Source organism: Scyliorhinus canicula, chromosome 1 (assembly GCF_902713615.1).
Source record: "Scyliorhinus canicula chromosome 1, sScyCan1.1, whole genome shotgun sequence".
NCBI lineage: Eukaryota > Metazoa > Chordata > Chondrichthyes > Carcharhiniformes > Scyliorhinidae > Scyliorhinus > Scyliorhinus canicula.
In genome coordinates, this window is record NC_052146.1 from 206,247,968 (window position 1) to 206,271,400 (window position 23,433).

General features: G+C 46.0%; 1 protein-coding gene across 1 annotated transcript in view; it reads left to right on the top strand.

Moving 5' to 3' along the window:
- Nucleotides 1–23,433, top strand: part of LOC119971201 (1-phosphatidylinositol 4,5-bisphosphate phosphodiesterase beta-4) — a 595,914-nt gene that overhangs the window by 342,870 nt on the left and 229,611 nt on the right. Inside the window, exons 7-10 of the mRNA XM_038806423.1 lie at nucleotides 5,208–5,267; nucleotides 7,891–8,034; nucleotides 16,388–16,467; nucleotides 18,179–18,232. Of these exons, the coding sequence (XP_038662351.1) occupies nucleotides 5,208–5,267; nucleotides 7,891–8,034; nucleotides 16,388–16,467; nucleotides 18,179–18,232 (338 nt within the window). The remainder of the gene's footprint in view (nucleotides 1–5,207; nucleotides 5,268–7,890; nucleotides 8,035–16,387; nucleotides 16,468–18,178; nucleotides 18,233–23,433) is intronic.

Consider the following 23,433-nt stretch of genomic DNA (forward strand, 5'->3'; position numbering starts at 1 on the left):
GCCTCCAGGACTGGCAGCGGCAGGTGGCAGCGGGACCTCGGCAGGGGGGGGGCTTTACTCGCACCCCCGTCACTTGGATTAGCCCGTGGCCAGTGGGCAACCCGGGGAGGAAGAGGAGGACTTGATGGGAGGACATTGTGGGTGGCCTAGGCTGCCCACCCTCCTCCCCCACTGTCCTCGTCATCTCAGGGATTCAATGGGACTATGGAATGGAATGGCCAGCTCACATGCAGGGATCACCCAGGTGGACCGTGGCAAGTGCTACCATGGAGTCGGACGTTGTCATATGCTGAAGAGCACCAGAGCTCATTGCAGAATAGGTTGTCACCATCCTCCATCCCATGGACCAGACCCAGTGTTCCTGTCAACCCAGGGCTTGCATCCTGTTGTGCGGCAGCTTTCGGGGGATGGAGGCTGGGTAGTAGTAGGATGCAGTGTCCCTGCTCCTGGCCAGTCAGTGAACCTGGAGGCGATCAGAGCGGCCCATGTGCGCTTTGCCCTGGTGCACACGTGTGGCCTCACGTGACTGCCTGGACTCCATGTCCTGTCCATCCTCGCTCTCCCCCGCATCCTCCTCATCTGAGGAGGGCTGGGCTTCATCCTCCACCAGCACATCACCCCTCTACTGTGCGATGTTGTGGAGGATGCAGCAGGCCACCACGATGCAGGCGCCCCACTCAGCATCACACTGGAGGGTCCCTCCAGAGCGGTCCAGGCACCTGAACCGCATCTTCAGGAAGCCGAAGCACCACTTGATCACACCCCCAATCGTTGCATGGGCATCATTGTAGGGGTCTCCAGATAGGCGTCAGCAGCCACCACCACAGCGGAAAATCTGTGTCGTCCATGAGGCATGCCAGGCCTGGCAGGTCCTTGAATGACAGGCGCTGCCGGGACACACGAGGCTCTCCATTCTGGGCAGCTGCCTCCTGTTCGCTGCTGCACGCTCTGCTGCTGCAGCTTCCTCCTCCTCAAACACTGCCAGCTCGTACAGCTACAGGGCTGCATCAACTAGCAGGATGGCCATTGTTGCTGGTTGAATTACATAGATTACATAGAATTTACAGTGCAGAAGGAGGCCATTCGGCCCATCGAGTCTGCACCGGCTCTTGGAAAGAGCACCCTACCCCCTATCCAAGGTCAAAACCTCCACCCTATCCCCATTACCCAGTAACCCCCAACACTAAGGGCAATTTTGGATACTAAGGGCAATTTAGCATGGCCAATCCACCTAACCCGCACATCTTTGGACTGTGGGAGGAAACCGGAGCACCCGGAGGAAACCCACGCACACACGGGGAGGATGTGCAGACTCCGCACAGACAGTGACCCAAGCCGGAATCGAACCTGGGACCCTGGAGCTGTGAAGCGATTGTGCTATCCACAAGGCTACCGTGCTGCCCCCTAAATGCATCCTTCCAATATGCATTGTCTGAAGGGGTTGAAAGGCTGGCATGTTAGCATATTGCATGACCCCGTGCCCAACCAGGTCCACCGGGCTACATGGTAACCCCGGTTGGTACTGCGGGCTCTGACCCCACATGACCCCCCCTCTCCGCAGCCCTGGCCCTGTCGGTGCCCGGCACCATAGAGTCCTCCAGCACTGGCTCCCATCCCTGATGCCAGGGATACCACTGACTGGAACTGCCCCTGGCAGCGGTAGGCTCTGCAGCCCCCGCCCGATGCCACCCTGGGGACTACAGTGGGGCGTTCCCCGGGGGAGCCACCTGATGCCCCGCCAGTGTGTGGCAAATGGATTGGGGGGAATATGGTGCAGGGTGGGGTGGTGGTAGGGGTACCCATACACCCGTCACTCTGCGGAGCCAGGGGCCAAGGTGCATGGTCAGTGGGGTGTGCAGCAAGGTGGCTGCGGCAATGGCAGTCTGTGCCTGGGCACCTTCCCAGTCCTGTGGTGGGTCACCCGGGCCACTCAGCCCGTTCCCCCGTCATCCCCTCCCTGGCCCTGGCACGGCCCACTCCAGCCAGAGCGGTCGTGCCTCTCTGTGTCCTACCTCATCTCTCTCCCTCATTAGCCAAGACTCCAGTCTCTCAATTTTTAAAAGCACAAGTGAACCGCGCCATCCAGAATTCGGCCGATCAGAGACGGAGAATTGCCGATGCCCAAGAGAATACTGGGTCAGACCCGCTAATATGTAAACAGTGTTTACTGTACATGCGTTCAGACCGCATAGACGCCAATTATGAGGCGACAGAGAATTAGGATATGCCGTCAAATCGGCACCCACCGCGATTTTCCGGCATCAGACCCGATTCTCCGCCCAATCGCATTTCCCGATTCCGCCATCAGCCAACGGAGAATCCTGCCCAATGTTTCTAGCTTTGTTCTAATGATATCTAAACAAGGTTTTGCTGCACAGGAGAAAGTCATCAGGCCCATTGCTTGTTTGGGAGAATAATCCAAATTGTATTCCATTTCATGGAATGATGTCCATTGTCTTGTCCCATCCTCTGCTTCTAATATTTGGCCACGTTTCCTTCAGAAGGACCAGTATTAGGTGCCACAACCATTCCTTGTGGCAAAGCATTCTATTTTCCAGCAACCGTTGTGTGAAGTGATTTCCTAACTCTCTTATGTAAATCGCTGACCTTTCATCACTGACTCTCCAAAAAAAGAGAAGTACCTTTTCTCTTTTTAATCTCTCCCAAATCTTCACAGTGTTTAACATATCGATTAAATCTCCTCTCGGTTTTCCCTGCTCCAGTGGAGTACCTCAATTCGCTTGCCAGAACTATGGTTTCTAATCATTGTCACCATAGTGGTGAACTCTCTGGCTTTAATAACTGAGAACCCAAAACTTTGCACACTAATTTATCTCTGGCTTGACCAGTATTATATGTAGATTTGTCATAATGCTTTAATTGTTCCACCCTATACCTCGATATCTAAAACACAAAATGCTGTTGACCTTTTTAAATGTTATTTAACCTGCCTCCAAATCTGCCAACTTTCTGTTTGCTGTTCTTTGTTCTCAAATGTGTACCATTCAATAATGTTGTCTGTAAAGTTCAGACACTTGCGGCCAGTTTATTGTTCAAACATTTTACCCAGGTGCCCGTATTTGCGAGATGAACACAGGACCGACGCAAGTTCACAATTCAACCCAAGTTTATTTTCAAATGCAATAAGACAGTTTATCTCCCAATTTATCCCAACTATAATATACCTAAAATTTTAATACTATCCATGCCGATGAACTGGATTGAGCTGCGGGTCAATCCTCTGAGTCTTAGTTGTGTCACGGCCTTCATTTGCAAAGGTGGGTCTCGTATCCCTGGGGAGGGTCTCTTGATGCCTCTTTTTTTATACCCCTCTTCATGCCCTTCCAGAAGTTTCCAATGGAGTTGCCGATTGCAACACTTCAAAACACCAGGAATTCCCCCTAGAGGTCCATCCTCAGGTGTATTGTGTGCATGTGGCCTTATCCCATTTAAGCTCCACGGGGGGCGGGGAGCACGGTAGCACAGTGGTTAGCACAGTTGCTTCGCTGCTCCAGGATCCCAGGTTCGATTCCCACTTGGGTCACTGTCTGTGCGGAGTCTGCATGTTCTCCCCGTGTCTGCGTGGGTTTCCTCCGGGTGCTTCGGATTCCTCACACAGTCTAAAGATGTGCATGTTAGGTGGATTGGCCATGATAAATTACCCTTAATGTCCAAAAAGGATGGGTGGGGTTACTGGGTTATGGAGTTACGCTGATAGGGTGGAGGCATGGGCTAAGTGGGGTACTTTTACCAAGGGCCGGTGCAGACCCGGTGGGCCAAATGGCCTCGTTCTGCACTGTAAATTCTGTGAAATATTCTATGAAATAAGCTAATCTCAGTGCCAGAAAGTCTGGCTTCATCTGGGCAATCCACAACAATCGATCCATTTGAATGGGACTAATTGTCTTCTGAAGTCCTGTTTATAGGGCAGGTCCAGCTATCTATCTCTGTCCAGTGTATTTCAGTTTGCACGTTTGACCTTCCATCAGGCCTGTGGTTCTGAATGTGGTTTCAATTTAATTCAAGCCTAAGATTCAAGCCGTTGTCCATTTTACCGCAATTGTGGCTTCCAAATAACTGCAATGTTGACCCCTTCCTCACATTTCTTCCTCACAGGGGCTGGTTTAGCTCAAAGGGGCTGGTTTAGCTCACTCGGCTAAACCGCTGGCTTTTAAAGCAGACCAAGCAGGCCAGCAGCACGGTTCGATTCCCGTACCAGCCTCCCCGGACAGGCGCCGGAATGTGGCGACTAGGGGCTTTTCACAGTAACTTCATTGAAGCCTACTCGTGACAATAAGCGATTTTCATTTCATTTGGTGGGCAGCAGGGTAGCATGGTGGTTAGCATAAATGCTTCACAGCTCCAGGATCCCAGGTTCGATTCCCGGCTGGGTCACTGTCTGTGTGGAGTCTGCACGTCCTCCCCCTGTGTGCGTGGGTTTCCTCCGGGTGCTCCGGTTTCCTCCCACAGTCCAAAGATGTGCGGGTTAGGTGGATTGGCCATGCTAAATTGCCCGTAGTGTCCTAATAAAAGTAAGGTTAAGGGGGGGGGGGTTGTTGGGTTACGGGTATAGGGTGGATACGTGGGTTTGAGTAGGGTGATCATGGCTCGGCACAACATTGAGGGCCGAAGGGCCTGTTCTGTGCTGTACTGTTCTATGTTCTATTTCATTTCTCGTTTAAAACAAAATGTTGATATCCCGTGCACAGTTCATGGGCCTCAATTTGAGTGTCACCAACAGGGTGACTCCACCAAACCCACCAGGGCTGAGTGGGAAGGCACTCCCACTCATGAGTACAGGGTGGGTGGGTGCTGACACCGTTCCAAGTTATCTCTAGCGTCTCCGCTGTTCCAGTGAAAAGCAAAGACTTCCGCTGACCTCCTGCACATTTCTCCGTTCTTCCTCCTGCAGCACTGCGCCAGTAAACCTCAAAAAGAGTGCGGAAGGCAAGGTTCTCTTTGACACTAGTTTCTCATCGAGCAGTTGTTCAAGATATTCATTCTGCTCGGATTGTTATTATGCAACAGCGACGAAACGTATTGAAGATCAGCAATGTTTCTCCTTAGCAAACGGCAGGAAGTAAATGTTATTGAAACCACAGATGCTTTAAACCCATTTTGCAGTAAAGTAATATTAGCATATGCTGAATATGTGTTTGTGTGCCCTACAAACTTCGCTTGGTGAATGTTTTTCCTGTGTTTTTAAGGAAGGACAGGTATTGGAATGTTCGATGGTCAACAGTATTCGATATGGGACAATCCCCAAGGTAAGAATCTGTTCGGTGTGCCTTATCTTTAGGAGATCAAGTGTACTAGGAGAAAGAAATTAAAGAAATGTGAGACAGTGAAGGGAATACATTGATGCAGTAAAATTATTTGGAAATTATTCTGAAGAAATTACTTCCTGATGAAGATCGGATAAGATAATTGCCAAGATTCTTGAGGCCATTGCATCACCATTTCTCAAGATTAGGTTTTGGCATGTTTCCCTGGGCCCCTCCCGCAGGAGTGTGTGGACACTGATACTTGCTTTCGCTCTGATTCTGAGAACTTTATTAACTATGCTTCGAAATTCCACTCCTCCCTCTTGTTTCCTTGGTTGCCCCCCCCCCCCCCCCCCCCCCGCCCCCCCCCCCCCGCCCCCCCATCCACACACACACTGCTCCCCTTCTGGATCCTGCATTTGGCCTGAACGTACTGATCACCTCCTCATTTACAATATAACAACTAACTGAAGTGACCTTCTCGCCTGAAGACCGACATAAACCCCATCCTATTCTCCCAGTTTCTACATCCTCATCATATTTGCTCCTCCTGCTTCTGACGTATCCTTTATAACTCACTGATGAGCTCACAGAGCAATTTACCAGGCCTGTCTGTCCTATTTCCCTTGCTTCTGGCCTAGTCCCTTCCCCTGTCTCATACCACTCTGTAGGCTTCTCGCTGCACCAACCTGCATCTTTCACACCGTCAAACAGTCACCGAACAGTCATTGAATTGTTACAGCACCAATGGAGGTAATTCAGCCTATCCGCAGGGAGGGAGAAGAGAGCCTCCTCCGATTCTTCCTTGGTGGGGGTGGGTTCAATTTTTGCGTTGAACAGGTCTCTTTAAAGATGGCACCCAGATCTCTTTCCAGCCGCTTTTGCCAGCTCGACCAGGCAAGCCCCGTCAGAGTGAGGACGCAACCCCCCCCCACCCACCCAATGTTATTTCCTGTCAAAGGGTGTCAGAAGAGATGGTCAGAAAATCTGGCTGTTTTATGGAGAGAAAAACACTGATTTTCAGTCAGAACCTGACACTTAGCCATTTTGTTTTTGAAAATTCCACCCATAATTCATGTGTTTTCATGTCTATAAGGGCAAACGATTGGTCGCTGTTTTGAGCCATACAAGCCACCAATTGCGAAAAAGGTCTGGCGGCAAAGTTCATGTTGCTGCCATGACGGCAACTACCTACAGAGAAAGCTTCAAGTTCCACCCCTGCAAGTAAATGTTTACCTTCCAGTGCCCCAAGCAAAGTCAAGGATGCCATTATCAGCGGTGCTGCAAAGTAATTAGCAAGTTAGTGGATGTGATAGAGGACATCAGCCTGCAGCAAATTCTACTTGGTGACAATTTCTTTCTCTCCCTTGGGACATTTTTTCCTATTTTAAACGTGCTAAACACACATGCAGATTATTTCGGTTGTGTGAATGAAAACTGTTTCTGGCTTGTGACATGACAGCTGTAAAAAAAAAAAAAATATATATATATATATATATATATATTTTTGCGCTTAGACAGTATTTTCACGCTTTAGTCACATTTCAGAATGTAGTGGCTTGTTATGTAGGTTACCACAGGAAGGATAGCACGTAGCGAGGTAAAAGATAAATCCGCTTTTTTTTTTGGTGACTGTGTGGGATGCCGAAGTGGGAAAAACAGAGGAAACGATCGCAGTGGCGCTAAGACTGTCATAATGAACTAGGGAACCGAGGGAGGTTGGGTAGCAAAAGAAGTAGATCAGGGAAGGAGGCGAAAGTTTGACAGGGGCTGTTTAGCACAGGGCTAAATCGCTGGCTTTGAAAGCAGACCAAGCAGGTCAGCAGCACGGTTCAATTCCTGTAACAGCCTTCCTGAACAGGCGCCGGAATGTGGCGACTAGGGGCTTTTCACAGTAACTTCATTTGAAGCCTACTCGTGACAATAAGCGATTTTCATTTCATTTCATTTCATTCCTTATCAAGCTGATTGCTTTAAATCAGCGCTTCCCAAAACTTTTCATGGTGCAACCCCATTTTCATGCCTCAGTCTACGTGTGATGCCAGAGTGAAGATGAACAGGGGTAGGGGAGCTGTTGAGAGGGGTGTCAGTTGTTGAGCAGTGGGGAGGCTTCAGTGGATGAACAGCGTGGAAGCTTTAGTTATAGGGAGGCTTCAGCTATTAGGAGGGGGGGGGGGGGTCATTGGCTTATGAAAAGGCAGGATTTCATTAAAAAAAAGAGACAAACACTTGCCATTTCACAAGCTTCTTTTTGTAGCAGCAATCGGGCTTCCAAGAACCATGAGACCATGCCCACCAGTAGTAAAAAAAAACTACGCGATTTAAAGAGACCTCGCAGCTGTCTTGCATCAGCCCGAGGTCCACAGCAGCCATTTCTGCCTCAAAGCCCGTGACCCTAAAGCCTCAATTTCCTGTGACCCCACTGCGGGGTCACGGCCCACGGTTTGGGAAGCCCTGCTCTAAATACTTCAGAATGTTTTAGTCCACTAACTTGAACCTTCACCAGCTGTAGCAAAGTTCAGGTAAATGTAACCGTAATTATGTTCTGAATGTCAATTCATTACCTTCAATTATATCCAAATGTTTATTTTTTTGCCCCTCCCCCCCATTTTCACTTCTGCTCAAGGACCCCAAGATATTGTCTGCACTTGAGGCGGTTGGAAAATCCGAACACGAGCTGGATGGAAGAATTTTTTGTGTTTGCTGTGATGCTGACCTGGTAAACATCAGCTTTACGTATCTGGTGGCTGACAGTGTGGAAACAGCTAAGGTACATCTAATTAGCGCCTCCTTTAAATAACGCGGATGTGGTAAGAACTAATATTCTCACAGTGAACATGTTGCTATTTTCTGACCAAATGCTACTAATACCTAATATCACATGGGAGATTTGGTACTTAACTTTTTGAAACAGATGTCCTAACTAAATGTGATCCTCTATTTCTTCTGGCTCCTACCAGCTTTCGGTAAATTCTCAATGTTAGACATCAGACATGATTATTACTTTTTGGCATAATTTGCCGCTCTCTTGTAGCCCGTGGTCTCTCCTGGTCAACTGAACTTGCATTCACTCTTTTCCTTCTTGCAATTTGTGCTGTCCGATTGTCTCGTATTGTCTCATTGTTGGGACATCGCTAAAGGGGATGGGAATGATCGTTTCCTCTTGCAACTTAAACTTCCGGTTGTGTGGCATGTTGCTACCCAGAAGTGTGCCAACTCCAGAGTCTCATTTCCAGACCCCGCTGGGCATCACGACCCACGGTTTGGCAAGCCCTGCTTTAAAAGACGGCAGAATGTTTCAGTCCATTGACTTGAACCTTCAATCAGCTGTGGTGTCAGTGCTTTGGAACATCCAAATCCTGACTGTGGGAGCCACAGACTTCAGTTCTCACGCCACTAAATGATAAATAAATGTGAGGGCTGTGAACAGCTAGCAGCTGAGATTGTGACAGCTAGGTACAGATGGATTGTCCATCTGCATTTTTTCCACAGGATGAGCATGCGATTGGGTACACCGCGAGAGAAAATTATATCATTTTCAATAGAAACAGTGGTGCAGTCGAGGGCAGGCCACGGTAGAGGCATTTACCCTAAAATGGGATGTAAATCAGAGAGTTTATTGCGAGTAACTCACCTCTTGACACCCAGCACCCCCCGCCCAAAAGCTGCTCACCATCTTCAAGGCACAAGTCAAGAAGTCTGATGGAATGCTCTCCACTTGTCTGGATGAGTGCAGCCCAAGAGGCTCAACACCATCCAGGACAAAGCAGCCCGACCAAGACCTGAATCATTCAATCCCTCCACCACTGACACACAGTAGCAGCACTGTGTATCATCTGCAAGATGCACTTCAGCAACTCATCAAATCTCCTTCAATAGCACCTTCAAACTTGCAGCCTTTACCACCTAGAAGCGAACAAGGGCAGTGGGTTCATGTGGACATCACCACAAGCAAATCCCCCTCTGGATCACACAATATTCCTGCCCTGGAAGCATTGATACCACCAATCTCAAACCTCCACCAGGGGGAGGCTTTGGAAATGGAAGGGTGACAATGGCAAAGCTGGCATTTATGTGAAGAAAAAAAGGGCTGAATCATTCCGATCCCAAGGAACTCGCCTTGAAGGAGGGACTGAGAGAATGTTGGAGTTAAGTGGTGGGTCAGTGAACCAATAGGCCTTGCCTCTGGATGATCGCCCGGAAGACGAGTCACCACCAGCCAAGGCTACATGATCAGCGGTGACAATAAACCAATCTCCACGATTAAGTGGCCATTTGTGGGCTGATTATGGTGGATGGGTGTCATTGGAGTGGGCAGATGGCAGCGGATGGGTCTCCTCACTGAAGGCCTGTGGGTGGTTGATCGGTAGTATAGCCCATTACTGCCGATGAGGCTGCCATCCCGCCAAGCCCCCTGATTGGGCCTGGCACATCAGCAATCCTTTTCATTGGCTGGCTCTGGGAAAATCTCGCAGACAGGCACCTAAAGGGCCAGATGGGGCCAGGATCTCAAAATGGTTCTAACTCCTGCTTGTGCAGCAATGTGTCCTGATTCTGCGAAACAACACGTTGGATTTTGGATTCAGCACTTAGAAAAGCCAGTACTCACCCAGTAGTTGTTCTTCAAGTAAGATTCAAAACAATAAAACCATGTGGTCTTTTTAACATATTCTGCACTGTATTAGTTTTAGTCATCATTTCCCAGTTTAAATCCTATAATTGAATGATTTTCATCCTTCACGTTCAGCCAGACCTGTGCATCTGGAAATTCTACAGCACTTCTCTACAACAATATAGGACATATTCAGAGGTCAGTCAGTCCATGCTTTTGCTAATGTTAGGATACCAGACCAGACCCCAACTTTTGTTAGGATGCCATACAAGAACTCCAAACAATTCTTTTGTTTACAAAACTGGGAGAAAAGTATACTTAATCCAAGGATTTAAAAAAAAATGAATTTAGAGTACCCAATTCTTTTTGTTTTCAATTAAGGGACAATTTAGCGTGGCCAATCCACCTATCCTGCACATCTTTGGGTTGTGGGGGCGAAACCCACGCAAACACGGGGAGAATGTGCAAACTCCACACGGACAGTGATCCAGAGCCGGGATAGAACCTGGGACCTCGATGCCGTGAGGCAGCCATGCTAACCCACTGTGCCACCCCCCCCCCCCCCCGAATGATGACTCTAACCGATTGGTATCTTTTATGTTAAAATAAACTTTAAGCCAAACACAGAATTAACCATATTGACATCCAAGAAAAATCATTACAATTATCAGTTAAACCATTCTTAAGTAAAAGGAAAAACATGAACTTACTACCTGCACCTACCACTCATTCCAATTAAGCAACCCAGTACAGTTCAAATGCCACATATAAATAAAGTTAACGCAACAGGTTTACTTGCAGTCTTCATGTGTAGATACTTTTAGAGAGGGACCCTTTCAAGAGCAGATCCAATACACTTTTGTCCTGTCAAACTCAAATCCTGTGGCAAACTGCTGAACTACAGACATACCTGGCTGCTCCCATTAATTACATCATCTGTATCCCACAAAGTTCCATGATCTGTTTCGCTAGGACTAAATGCAATCCCTTATAAATTATCTACTTTCCAGGGAATCTCCATCAATCATAACAATATGCCATTAACCCGGTTCAATTCCCGTACCAGCCTCCCTGAACAGGCGCCGGAATGTGGCGATTAGGGGCGTTTCACAGTAACTTCACTTGGAGCCTACTTGTGACGATAAGCGATTTTCATTTTTCATTTTCATTTTCATTTTTATCTGAAACCAAGTGGTTGGAATGAATGGATTACCTTATCTTTTTCGACTCTTAATTACACACTACCTCTTATGTACTTTAAACCAAGATTTTTAGATTTACTGCAACAGAATAGGAAATATAATCATAGAATTTACAGTGCAGAAGGAGGCCATTCGGCCCATCAAGTCTGCACTGGCTCTTGGAAAGAGCACTCGATTAAGCCCCATGCCTCCACCCTATCCCCGTAACCTAGTAACACCACCTAACCTTTTTGGACATTAAGAGCAATTTATCACGGCCAATCCACCTAACCTGCACATCTTTGGACTGTGGGAGGAAACCGGAGCACCCGGAGGAAATCCACGCAGACACTGGGAGAGCATGCAGACTCCGCACAGACAGTGACCCAAGCATGAAATTGAATTTGGGACCCTGGAGCTGTGAAGCAACTTTGCTAACCACTGTGCTACCGTGCTATAATATATAACAGTTTCTACATTCATCACACAACCCTCCAGTGAATGGATATTTTTAATAGTTGCCCTTTCCCTGCAGGCAGTGTGTCCTAATCCTTACTGTATGCTTCTTAAAGAGCCTTTACGCAAAGAGCCAATGCAATGAAAAAACGACTGTCAGACGAATGCTCTGGGAGCATGCGTTCAAATCCCACCATGGCAGCTGGTGGAAGTAAAGACCTCGGCCAATAGAAACTCCGCTCTTGTCGGCTATGTGATGGCCACATTATCAATGCTGGTCTTCAGATTGGTCAGCATCTCGTACAGCATTGCACAGACGGCGGGTTTGCAGATGGTAAATTCCTCACTTTGACAACCCCCAAACTGTACAGGTTGCTTAACACTCTCTCCGAAAACTCCATGAATTAACTAATAGCATTTGTGCCATTACTGGGAATGGAAGTGTGGGTGGACAAATTTTTTATGTTGTACAGTCATTGTTTTGTTTTCAACATTGCTTCCTCCCAATGGATGCAAGATTGAAAAAGAGAACAGTCCGTATTGTGTTTTCCCCTCCAGCATCCACTCATCTCATGAGGCTCTTAGTATTGTTGCAATATTATTTTGTTTTCTGGTAGCCGATCTCCTCATTGAGTTAGTTTGCTAGATATCCCTGTATCCATGTATGCTCAGATGCTGGTGCGTCCAGACATTCATTGGTTGGTGTGTGAAGTAATGTGGTTACCGCTTGTTCGGCCCATATTCCTGGAGCTGGATGAACTCTCTGACCAATGGACAGGGTCTCCCACAATTCTAACTGCTCTTTCTTCTCCTTTTTGTTTCACCATGTGCTCCTCCCTGCACCTCACTTATTAACTGATACGTGGTTTCGGAATGGTTGACGGAAACTAGTGTAGGATGCTAAGTTGAGACCACACATTGGTCTCCTCTTCTTGGTCCCTTAGAGGTTACAAATTTTCCAAAAACTTTCAATATGTTAACATTAACATGATGAAAAGGGTGGTGATTGGTTGGCCCCTTTCACATGCAGTATAAATTGTTCCCTTTGAAATTTGATATTCTTGCATCTGCCCTGATGAGTGAGAGAGGAAAAGCTTTGACAGCTTATCTCTTTTTTTCAGCAGTACACATGTTTTGTACAATCAAACAACTATAAATAAGACTGCATTTATGCATTTGGTTATATCTATCCATTCTTCTCTGGCTATACTGTTTCCTAAGGGTTGTTTGTTTTCGGGGAAGCGGGGGGAGGGGTGGAAGAGGGGTGTCACAGAGTGAGGATCATCCTTCACTATAGGACCTGCTGCAGTCGAACCTCCAACACCTCATTGCTAAATGGGGCCAGCAGACACGGGCAGATTTTAGAGCAATCGATCGGTATGTAGTCCTTGAAGAGCAAATGGCACCGTCAATGTCAGCTGACCAGACTCATGTGGAAATGCAATTAATTTAAAACATAAATAAATTTAGAGTACCCAATTCATTTTTTTCCAATTAAGGGGCAATTTAGCGTGGCCAATTCAGCTACTCTGCACATCTTTTGGCTTTTGGGGGTGAAACTCACGCAAACGCGGGGAGAATGTGCAAACTCCACACGGACAGTGACACAGAGCCGGGATCGTATCTGGGACCTCGGTGCTGTGAGGCAGCAGTACTAACCACTGCGCCACCCTGCTGCCCTTGGAAATGCAATTAAAATAACCTTGCATTATTGGGCACAGCCAGCTTGTTTCATGGCAAGTTACCGTGGTGCCAGATGTGGTACAGCCGTGGGATCACACAGGTGCATACGAGTGAATCTAAAGAACATGGAAGAGCTACAGCTGCAATCATGATCAGTTCATACCCCTCTGTGCTCTCAATGATGTATATTTTGGAGTTTTGTAAATCAGCGTATTCGCGAAGAAAGAGGGACGTACCTATAGATTGTAATATTTCAGGTGGCACAGCATTATCTTTACACAATTTAAGAACTGTACTGCCCTCTAATGGCGCAAACATCCTGCTATACCAGGAGAGCAATCTGTGGTGGATGCAGAGGCAAACAAATATAGGATCGAATGATATGGAATTGAATTATTAGCTTGCATATATGATCATGGGGGAGGGGTGCATATGAGCCTCTTGTATTTAACCCACTCAGAAGAACACTCTAAGGACAGGTTAAGATTGTTTTTTGTCAGTCAAAAGTGACCAGAATTTTTACGATTTTATGATTGTCACTGAGGGCAGTCACAAAATATTATCAGTTATCATATTGTATAATTTGTGCATTAACGAAAGGTTAACAAATGTCATTGCATGTAACTGCTTAAAGGAGAAAGTTATACCGGTGGATTTCTTCCTCTGTCTCTGCATATTTCTTTAAACATTATTTTTAAATGAGTTTTCTTTTCAGCGCTCCTCTCTTAAACTCAGAAGTTCCCTGAAGAGAAGTCACTTTGCACGAGCTTGTGAAGCAACCACATGGGACACTGATGAGGGGGGGGGGGGGGGGGGGGGGGGGGGCATTTAGCACAAGACCAAACTTGTTAGCTGTGTGTTTTTCTCTTGCACAAATATTTTCAAGAAAATTAGGTAGCAATTGGAAGAAACTTAAAAAAAAAGAAACTCTAGAACAGATTACAGTCCAGTGAAGTGAATATGCCAAAGGGGGCTCCCACTGTCAGACATTGCCTGGTGCAGCTGCCACAGAAGCTAGTGAAGGAAATGGATGTTAATAGGACACCACTGATTACCTGCCGCGAACAAAGATTATTGGAAACCAACAGTTTAAAAATATAACCAGCGTACAAATACTTTAACACTTCCTCATGCTGAGTTAACAGAGGAGGCTGTAAGGTTGTGAAGGTACAGCATACAGTGGTCCCCTACTCAATGGTGACATCGGGCAGGTTCAGTATATCAACATAGAATCCCTACAGTGCAGAAGGAGGCCATTCGGCCCATCGTGTCTGCATCAACCCTCTGAAAGGATACCCTACCTCGGCCCACTCCCCCTACAATCTCCATAACCCTGCACATTATTCATCGCCAATCCACCTAATCTGCACATCTTTGGACACTAAGGAGTAATTTAGCTTGGCCAATCCACCTAACCTGCACATCTTTGGACTGTGGGAGAAAACTAGACATCCGGAGGAAACCCACATAGAAATAGGGACAACGTGCAAACTGTACACACACATCCGAGGCCTGAATCGAATTTGAGTCCTTGGTGCTGTGAGGCAGCAGTACTAACTACTGTGTCATTCATAGATAGTCATAGATGTTTACAGCATGGAAACAGGCTCTTCGGCCTAAATTGCCCATGCCGCCCAGTTTCTATCACTAAACTAATCCCACTTGCCCGCATTTGGCGGCCCATATCCCTCTATACCCACCCTGCCCATGTAACTGTCTAACTGTTTTTTAAAGGAAAAAATTGTACCTGCATCTACCACTGCCTCTGGCAGCTTGTTCCAGATGCTCACCACCCTCTGTGTGAAAAACGTTCCCCACTGGTTTATTTTGTAACTCTCCCCTCTCATCTTGAACCTTAAACCTATGTCCCTAGTTCTAGACTCCTCTACCTTTGGGAAAAGAGTAAGAAGTCTTACAACACCAGATTAAAGTCCAACATGTTTGTTTCAAACACTAGCTTGAAACACTAGGTGAACCTGAGGAAGGAGCAGTGCTCCGAAAGCTAGTGTTTGAAACAAACATGTTGGACTTCAACCTGGTGTTGTAAGACTTCTTACTGTGCTCACCCCAGTCCAACGCTAGCATCTCCACATTTTGGGAAAAGATGTTGACTATCTACTTTATCTATGCTCCTCATTATTTTATAGACCTCTATAAAATCACCCCTAAGTCTCCTACGCTCCAGGGAAAAAAGTCCCAGCCTATCCAGCTTCTCCTTATAGCTCAGACCATCAAGTCCTGGTAGCATCCTCGTAAATCTCTTCTGCACTCTTCCTAGTTTAATAATATCCTTCCTATAATAGCGTGATCAGAACTGAACACAGTATTCCTTGAGTGGTCTTACCAATGTCTTGTGCAACTTCAACAAGATGTCCCAACTCCTGTATTCAATATTCTGACCAATAAAACCTAGCATGCGGAATGCCTTCTTCACCACCCTGTCCATATGTCACACCATCTTCAAGGAGCTATGAACCTGTACCCTTAGATCTCTTTGTTCTGTAACTTTCCCTAACTCCCTACCATTAACTGATTAGGTCCTGCCCTGATTTGATCTGCCAAAACGCATCACCTCACATTTATCCAAATTAAACACCATCTGCCATTCATCGGCCCACTGGCCCAATTGGTCAAGATCCTGTTGCAATCTTATATAACCTTCTTCACTATCCACTATGTCACCAATCTTGGTGTCAACTGCAAACTTACTAAGAATGCCTCCTACATTCTCATCCAAATCATTAATATTTATAACAAATAACAGTGGACCCAGCACCGATCCCTGAGGTACACAACTGATCACAGGCCTCCAGTTTGAAAAACAACCCTCCACAACCACCCTTTGGCTTCGGTTGCCAAGCCAATTTTGTATCCAATTGGCTACCTCACCCTGGATTCCATGAGATTTAACCTTTTGCAACAACCTACCATGCGGTACCTTGTCAAAGGCCTTACTAAAGTCCATGTTGACAACGTTGACTGCACTGCCCTCATCTACCTTCTTGGTTACCCCTTGAAAAAACTCAACCAAATTTGTGTCCCCGTACCGAGGATTTTCTGCTAGGGGAGGTGAGTTGCCTGTGGATAGGAGGAATTGAAATCAACTAGAATTGGACAGAACTGGGTAACAGGTTTGTCAAATGTTATTTGAGTGGATTTCCTGAAAGTAATTTGTCTTTCTGATCTTTCAGCATTGGGTAGAAGGATTAAGAGCCATTATTCACAACTTCAAGGCTGACAGTGTCTGCCCTATGACCTGTCTCAAGAAACAGTTAAGTTACACCTATATCATTTGCTTATTTAAATTGTATTGTCAAATTATGTAATTGCCTTGCATTGAATTTTCTTTATTGTTCACGGTGTAAACATTTTATTCAATGATACCTCGGGTGTTAAATCATAATGTACAGTAAAACGGGATTATCTAAAGAAATAACATTTTGTTTTAAATTTCGAGTACCTGATTCATTTTTTACAATTAAGGGGCAATTTAGCGTGGCCAATCCAACTACCCTGCACATTTTTGGGCTGTGGGGGCGAAACCCACGCAAACACGGGGAGAATGTGCAAACTCCACACGGACAGTGACCCAGGGCCGGGATCGAACCTGGGACCTCGGTGCTGTGAGGCAGCAGTGATAACTATTGTACCACCGTGCTGCCCATTTAAAGAGCTAACATGGTAGCTCAAAAACTGGAGAACAAAGCAACTGAGGGTGTAGCTTGAGGCTAGTCACTCGAAGATGTGGTTTTTAATGTTAAATCTATATTCATATAAAATAGCTTTAATGGCTCCATTAAAATAGCAGACCATGCAAAGCATGTGGTATTTTTGCGGCATTATTTGAAGAGCGTGATTTCAAAGCCCGAAGGTTTTGTGGGCACTCTCGTCTAATTTTACGAAGGCTGTGCTGCAACTGGAGGTCACTTTCTGAAATGAATGAGAACTGGGGATCTGCTGCCAGCCCCTACTCAGAACGTGGCAAGTCCTCCTTTTAGGTTCTTTCAGGAATATTAAACACCCAGGGAACATGATGAGCGAGTAGGAATAGGGGGTGAATGATGTCAAGAAGCCCTTAATGGGGCTGAGGGTTTAGGTTGAGTCTGCCATGTACCTTGAATAGGAAGTCTTTGATAATGGAGAAGGCGAAGCACTTGAAGTCAACCTTGAGATTTCATTGTCCACCTTTTGGATAAGTGCTTACTGCTCCTCTTGAGTGTTCACTGACCTCAACGTCTGTGTTCACGGTTTTTCTCATCCTCCCAATCAATGGTTCTCACATCTGCCTTGTTCAAGTGCACCCCACCGCCCCTCAACTTCACTTTTTCCGTCTACCCCCATTTTCTCAAATCAGAGACCTTCTCATTCCCAGGACCACTGAACCCATCTCCCAAACGGTCGTTGAGTTCTTCCGCCGGATTTCCTTGGGGATAGCTCTATCGAGCACTGAAGCCTTGAATGAAGGGCAGGAGTGCAGTATACAGCAGGAGCCTGGTGAAGGGTGTAGGGACCAGACAGACAGACGGATGGTGCAGTTGGCTGGAAATAGATGTCGAGATTAGAATGTTGGTGTGACTGGAACTGAAGAACCAGCAGCAGGGCAAGGGAAGCAGCCGGACTGGGATTTGGGGAAAATTTCAGATATTTGAAAATCCTTTTTAATTAAAGTCTTTTCATGCTCATTTAATTTTAATTATATTGATGCCAAGTCTTTTTCTTGCACCAGTCCAAATCTTCCCCTAATTTATATGTCTGCCGAATTTCTGTTGGTCTTGTTAATTATAAATAGCAGCGATTTTGAAGATTTTGGCAGTGAATGGCCACAGTCCTCTATATGGATTTGCTCTTAAACTCACCACACTGCTCAACCTATTTGGGGTTACGATCATAGCCACTCACCTGGCTTCAAGTTAAACATTTCCATTTCTTTCTGCCCTCTTGCGCACACGTGATAAATAATAATATTGTTTTTTTTCTTTCAGCTGGATGAGGTTATCATTTCTGACAAATGTAAATGGCAAAATCCCAGTAAGGAGGTGAGGATTGCTGTTTTTAAATAAAAAAAAACAAAGTGCATTAATTGTTGGGCTTTTTTGGGAATGTTTTTTTGGGATTCACCTGAGGAAGGAGCAGTGCTCCGAAAGTTAGTGATTTGAAACAAACCTGTTGGACTTTGTGTAAGACTTCCTACTATGCTCACCCCAGTCCAACACTGGCATCTCCACATCATGGCTTTTTTGCGAATGATAGTCGGTGCCTTTTGTTTTGAAGTAAAAGCTGTGGAAGTAAGTGGTCCTCCAAGTATATGAAGAAGACAGAATTGCGGAAAAACTGAGTGCTCATGTTAAATCAATAGCCTGGGCCATGCCGCCTTTGCAAGTGCAATTTGTTTTCAATAAAGGAAACTTACTACTTTACTGTTAACACTCATTCTGAATTGACTTTGACTGTTCATGGATCAGGTAGATCTCAGAATGCGCCTGGGATATATTTACACGGCAGGGATGTTTACTAATTCTCTACTTTAATTTTTGTGGAAGCGCCATAAATACATAGAAAATAGAAGCAGGAGGAGGCCATTCGGCCCTTGGAGCCTGCTCCACCATTCATTATGATCATAGCTGATCGTCAAGTTCAAAACCTAGATCCTGTCTTCCGCTCATATCCCTTGATCCCTTTAGCTCCAAGAGCCATATCTAATTCCTTCTTGAAATTACACCAGATTTTGGCCTCAACTACTTTTTGTGATAGTGAATTCCACAGATTCACCACTCTCTGGGTGAAGAAATTTCTCCTTACCAAGTCCTAAAAGGTTTACTTACTCCTTATCCTCAAACTATGTTTCTTAATTCTGGACTCTCCACTATTAGGAACATTTTTGCTGAATCTGCCCTGTCTAATCCTGTTAGAATTTTATAAATTTCTCTGAGATCCCCTCCCACTCTTCTAAACTCCAATGAATATAATCCTAACCTACTTAGTTTCTTCTCACATGACAGCCCCGCCATAGGAATTAGGAGCAGAAGTAAGCAATTCAGCCCTTTGAGCCTGCTCCGCCATTCAATCAGATCATGGCTATCACCTCCTGGTCTCATAGCCACCTCCCTGCCTGTTTCCCATATCCCTTTAAACCGTTTTTTAAATCAGAAATATATCTACCTGGTAAACATTCGCTGTACTCCCTCCATGTCAAGAACAACCTTCCTCAGATAAGGACACCAAAACTGCACACAATACTCCAGGTGAGGCCTCTCCAATGCCCTATACAATTGCAGTAAAATATCCCTATTCCTATAATCAAATCCTCTCACTATAAGACCATAAGACATAGGAGTGGAAGTAAGGCCATTCGGCCCATCGAGTCCACTCCACCATTCAATCATGGTTGATTTCAACTCCATTTACCCGCTCTCTCCCCATAGCCCTTAATTCCTCGAGAAATCAAGAATTTATCAATTTCTGTCTTAAAGACACTCAATGTCCCGGCCTCCACCGCCCTCTGTGGCAATGAATTCCACAGACCCACCACTCTCTGGCTGAAGAAATTTCTCCTCATCTCTGTTCTAAAGTGACTCCCTTTTATTCTAAGGCTGTGCCCCCGCGTCCTAGTCTCCCCTGCTAATGGAAACAACTTCCCTACGTCCATCCTATCCAAGCCATTCATTATCTTGTAAGTTTCTATTAGATCTCCCCTCAACCTCCTAAACTCCAATGAATATAATCCCACGATCCTCAGACGTTCATCGTATGTTAGGCCTACCATTCCTGGGATCATCCGTGTGAATCTCCGCTGGACCCGCTCCAGTGCCAGTATGTCCTTCCTGAGGTGTGGGGCCCAAAATTGCTCACAGTATTCTAAATGGGGCCTAACTAGTGCTTTATAAAGCCTCAGAAGTACATCCCTGCTTTTATATTCCAAGCCTCTTGAGATAAATGACAACATTACATTTGCTTTCTTAATTACGGACTCAACCTGCAAGTTTACCTTTAGAGAATCCTGGACTAGGACTCCCAAGTCCCTTTGCACTTTAGCATTATGAATTTTGTCACCGTTTAGAAAATAGTCCATGCCTCTATTCTTTTTTCCAAAGTGCAAGACCTCGCACTTGCCCACGTTGAATTTCATCAGCCACTTCTTGGATCATTCTCCTAAACTGTCTAAATCTTTCTGCAGCCTCCCCACCTCCTCAATACTACCTGCCCCTCCACCTATCTTTGTATCATCGGCAAACTTGGCCAGAATGCCCCCAGTCCCGTCATCTAGATCGTTAATATATAAAGAGAACAGCTGTGGCCCCAACACTGAACTCTGCAGGACACCACTTGTCACCGGTTGCCATTCCGAAAAAGAACCTTTTATCCCAACTCTCTGCCTTCTGTCTGACAGCCAATCGTCAATCCATGTTAGTACCTTGCCTCGAATACCATGGGCCCTTATTTTACTCAGGAGTCTCCCGTGAGGCACCTTGTCAAAGGCCTTTTGGAAGTCAAGATAGATAACATCCATTGGCTCTCCTTGGTCTAACCTATTTGTTATCTCTTCAAAGAACTCTAACAGGTTTGTCAGGCACGACCTCCCCTTACTAAATCCATGCTGACTTGTCCTAATCCGACCCTGCACTTCCAAGAATTTAGAAATCTCATCCTTAACGATGGATTCTAGAATTTTGCCAACAACCGAGGTTAGGCTAATTGGCCTATAATTTTCCATCTTTTTTCTTGTTCCCTTCTTGAACAGGGGGGTTACAACAGCGATTTTCCAATCCTCTGGGACTTTCCCTGATTCCAGTGACTTTTGAAAGATCATAACTAACGCCTCCACTATTTCTTCAGCTATCTCCTTTAGAACCCTAGGATGTAGCCCATCTGGGCCCGGAGATTTATCAATTTTCAGACATTTTAGTTTCTCTAGCACCTTCTCCTTTGTGATGGCAACCATATTCAACTCTGCCCCCTGACTTTCCTGAATTGTTGGGATATTACTCATGTCTTCTACTGTGAAGACTGACGCAAAGTACTTATTAAGTTCCTCAGCTATTTCCTTGTCTCCCATCACTAGATTACCAGCGTCATTTTGGAGCGGCCCAATGTCTACTTTTGCCTCTCGTTTGTTTTTAATGTATTTAAAGAAACTTTTACTATCATTCCTAATGTTACTGGCTAGCCTACCTTCATATTTGATCCTCTCCTTCCTTATTTATCTCTTTGTTATCCTCTGTTTGTTTTTGTAGCCTTCCCAATCTTCTGACTTCCCACTACTCTTTGCCACATTATAGGCTCTCTCTTTTGCCTTGATGCATTCCCTGACTTCCTTTGTCAGCCATGGCTGCCTAATCCTCCCTCTGATAACCTTTCTTTTCTTTGGGATGAACCTCTGCACTGTGTCCTCAATTACTCCCAGAAACTCCTGCCATTGCTGTTCTACTGTCTTTCCCACTAGGCTCTGCTTCCAGTCGATTTTCGTCAGTTCCTCCCTCATGCGCCTGTAATTACCTTTATTTAACTGTAAAACCTTTACATCTGATTCTACCTTCTTTCTTTCAAATTGCAGACTGAATTCTACCATATTATGATCACTGCTTCCTAAGTGTTCCCTTACTTTAAGATCTTTTATCAATTCTGGCTCATTACATAACACTAAGTCCAGAATAGCCTGTTCCCTCGTGGGCTCCATCACAAGCTGTTCCAAAAAGCCATCCTGTAAACATTCAATGAATTCCCTTTCTTTGGGTCCACTGGCAACATTATTTACCCAGTCCACCTGCATATTGAAGTCCCCCATGATCACTGTGACCTTGCCTTTCTGACATGCCCTTTCTATTTCGTGGTGCATTTTGTGCCCCTGGTCCTGACCACTGTCAGGAGGCCTGTACATAACTCCCATTATGGTTTTTTTTGCCTTTGTGGTTCCTCAACTCTACCCACACAGACTCCACATCGTCTGACCCTATGTCGTTTAGTGCTATTGATTTAATTTCATTTCTAATTAACAAGGCAACCCCGCCCCCTCTACCCACCTCTCTGTCTTTTCGATAGGTTGTAAATCCCTGGATGTTTAACTGCCAGTCCTGAACCCCCTGCAACCACGTCTCTGTGATGCCTACCACATCATACCTGCCAGTCACAATCTGGGCCACAAGCTCATCTACCTTGTTCCGTACACTGCGGGCATTTAAATATAGCACCTTTAATTCCCTATTGACTGTCCCTTTTTGTTTTCTTAGTGTGGTGGACCTTGGTTTACTGAGCCTTTCCATACACTGTGTCATATTTTGTGAGATGGGGACTATCGTAACCTCTCCTGAGCTCTGTCTTTTCGTGATTTTTTGTAATCCTAAGCAGCTACGCTTCCCACTGATTCCTTCACCTCTTGGTTCCCTGACTTTCCCTTCCCCCCCAATCTCTAGTTTAAAGTCCTATTGACCACCCTATTTACTCTTTTCGCCAGAACACTGGTCCCAGCTCGGTTCAGGTGGAGACCATCCCAACGGTATAGGTCCCCCCTGTCCCAAAACTGATGCCAGTGTCCCATGAAAAGGAACCCCTCTTTCCCACACCACTCTTTCAGCCACGTGTTAACTTCCCTTATTCTTGCCTCCCTATGCCAATTTGCACGTGGCTCGGGCAGTAATCCGGAGATTATGACCCTTGAGGACCTGTTTTTTAATTTGAATCCTAACTCTTTATAATCTCTAAACAGGTCCTCTTTCCTAGACTTGCCTAAGTTGTTGGTACCGACATGGACCACAACAACTGGATCCTCCCCCTCCCTCTCCAATATCCTTTCAAGCCGGTCAGAGATGTCCCGCACCCTAGCACCGGGCAGGCAACATACCATGCGGGACCCTCTATCTTGCTCACAAAGGATACTATCTATCCCTCTGATAATAGAATCCCCTACAACTACAACTTGCCTATTTACTTCCTCCCCTTGAATGGCCTGCTGAACCATGGTGCCTTGGTCAGCTGACTCATCCTTCCTGCAGCCCTGTTCGCCATCCACACAGGGAGCAAGTGCCTCGTACCTGTTGGACAGGGTCAAGGGCTGAGGCTCCTGAGTTCCTGACTGCTGGTTCCCTTTACCTGCCTGACTTGCAGTCACACCCTGCTGTCCCTGGCCACTGGCAGGATTTAAACTATTTACTCTGACAGGTGTGACTGCCTCCTGAAACAAAGTGTCCAGGTAAGCCTCCCCCTCCCGGATGTGCCTCAGTGTGTGAAGCTCAGACTCCAGCTC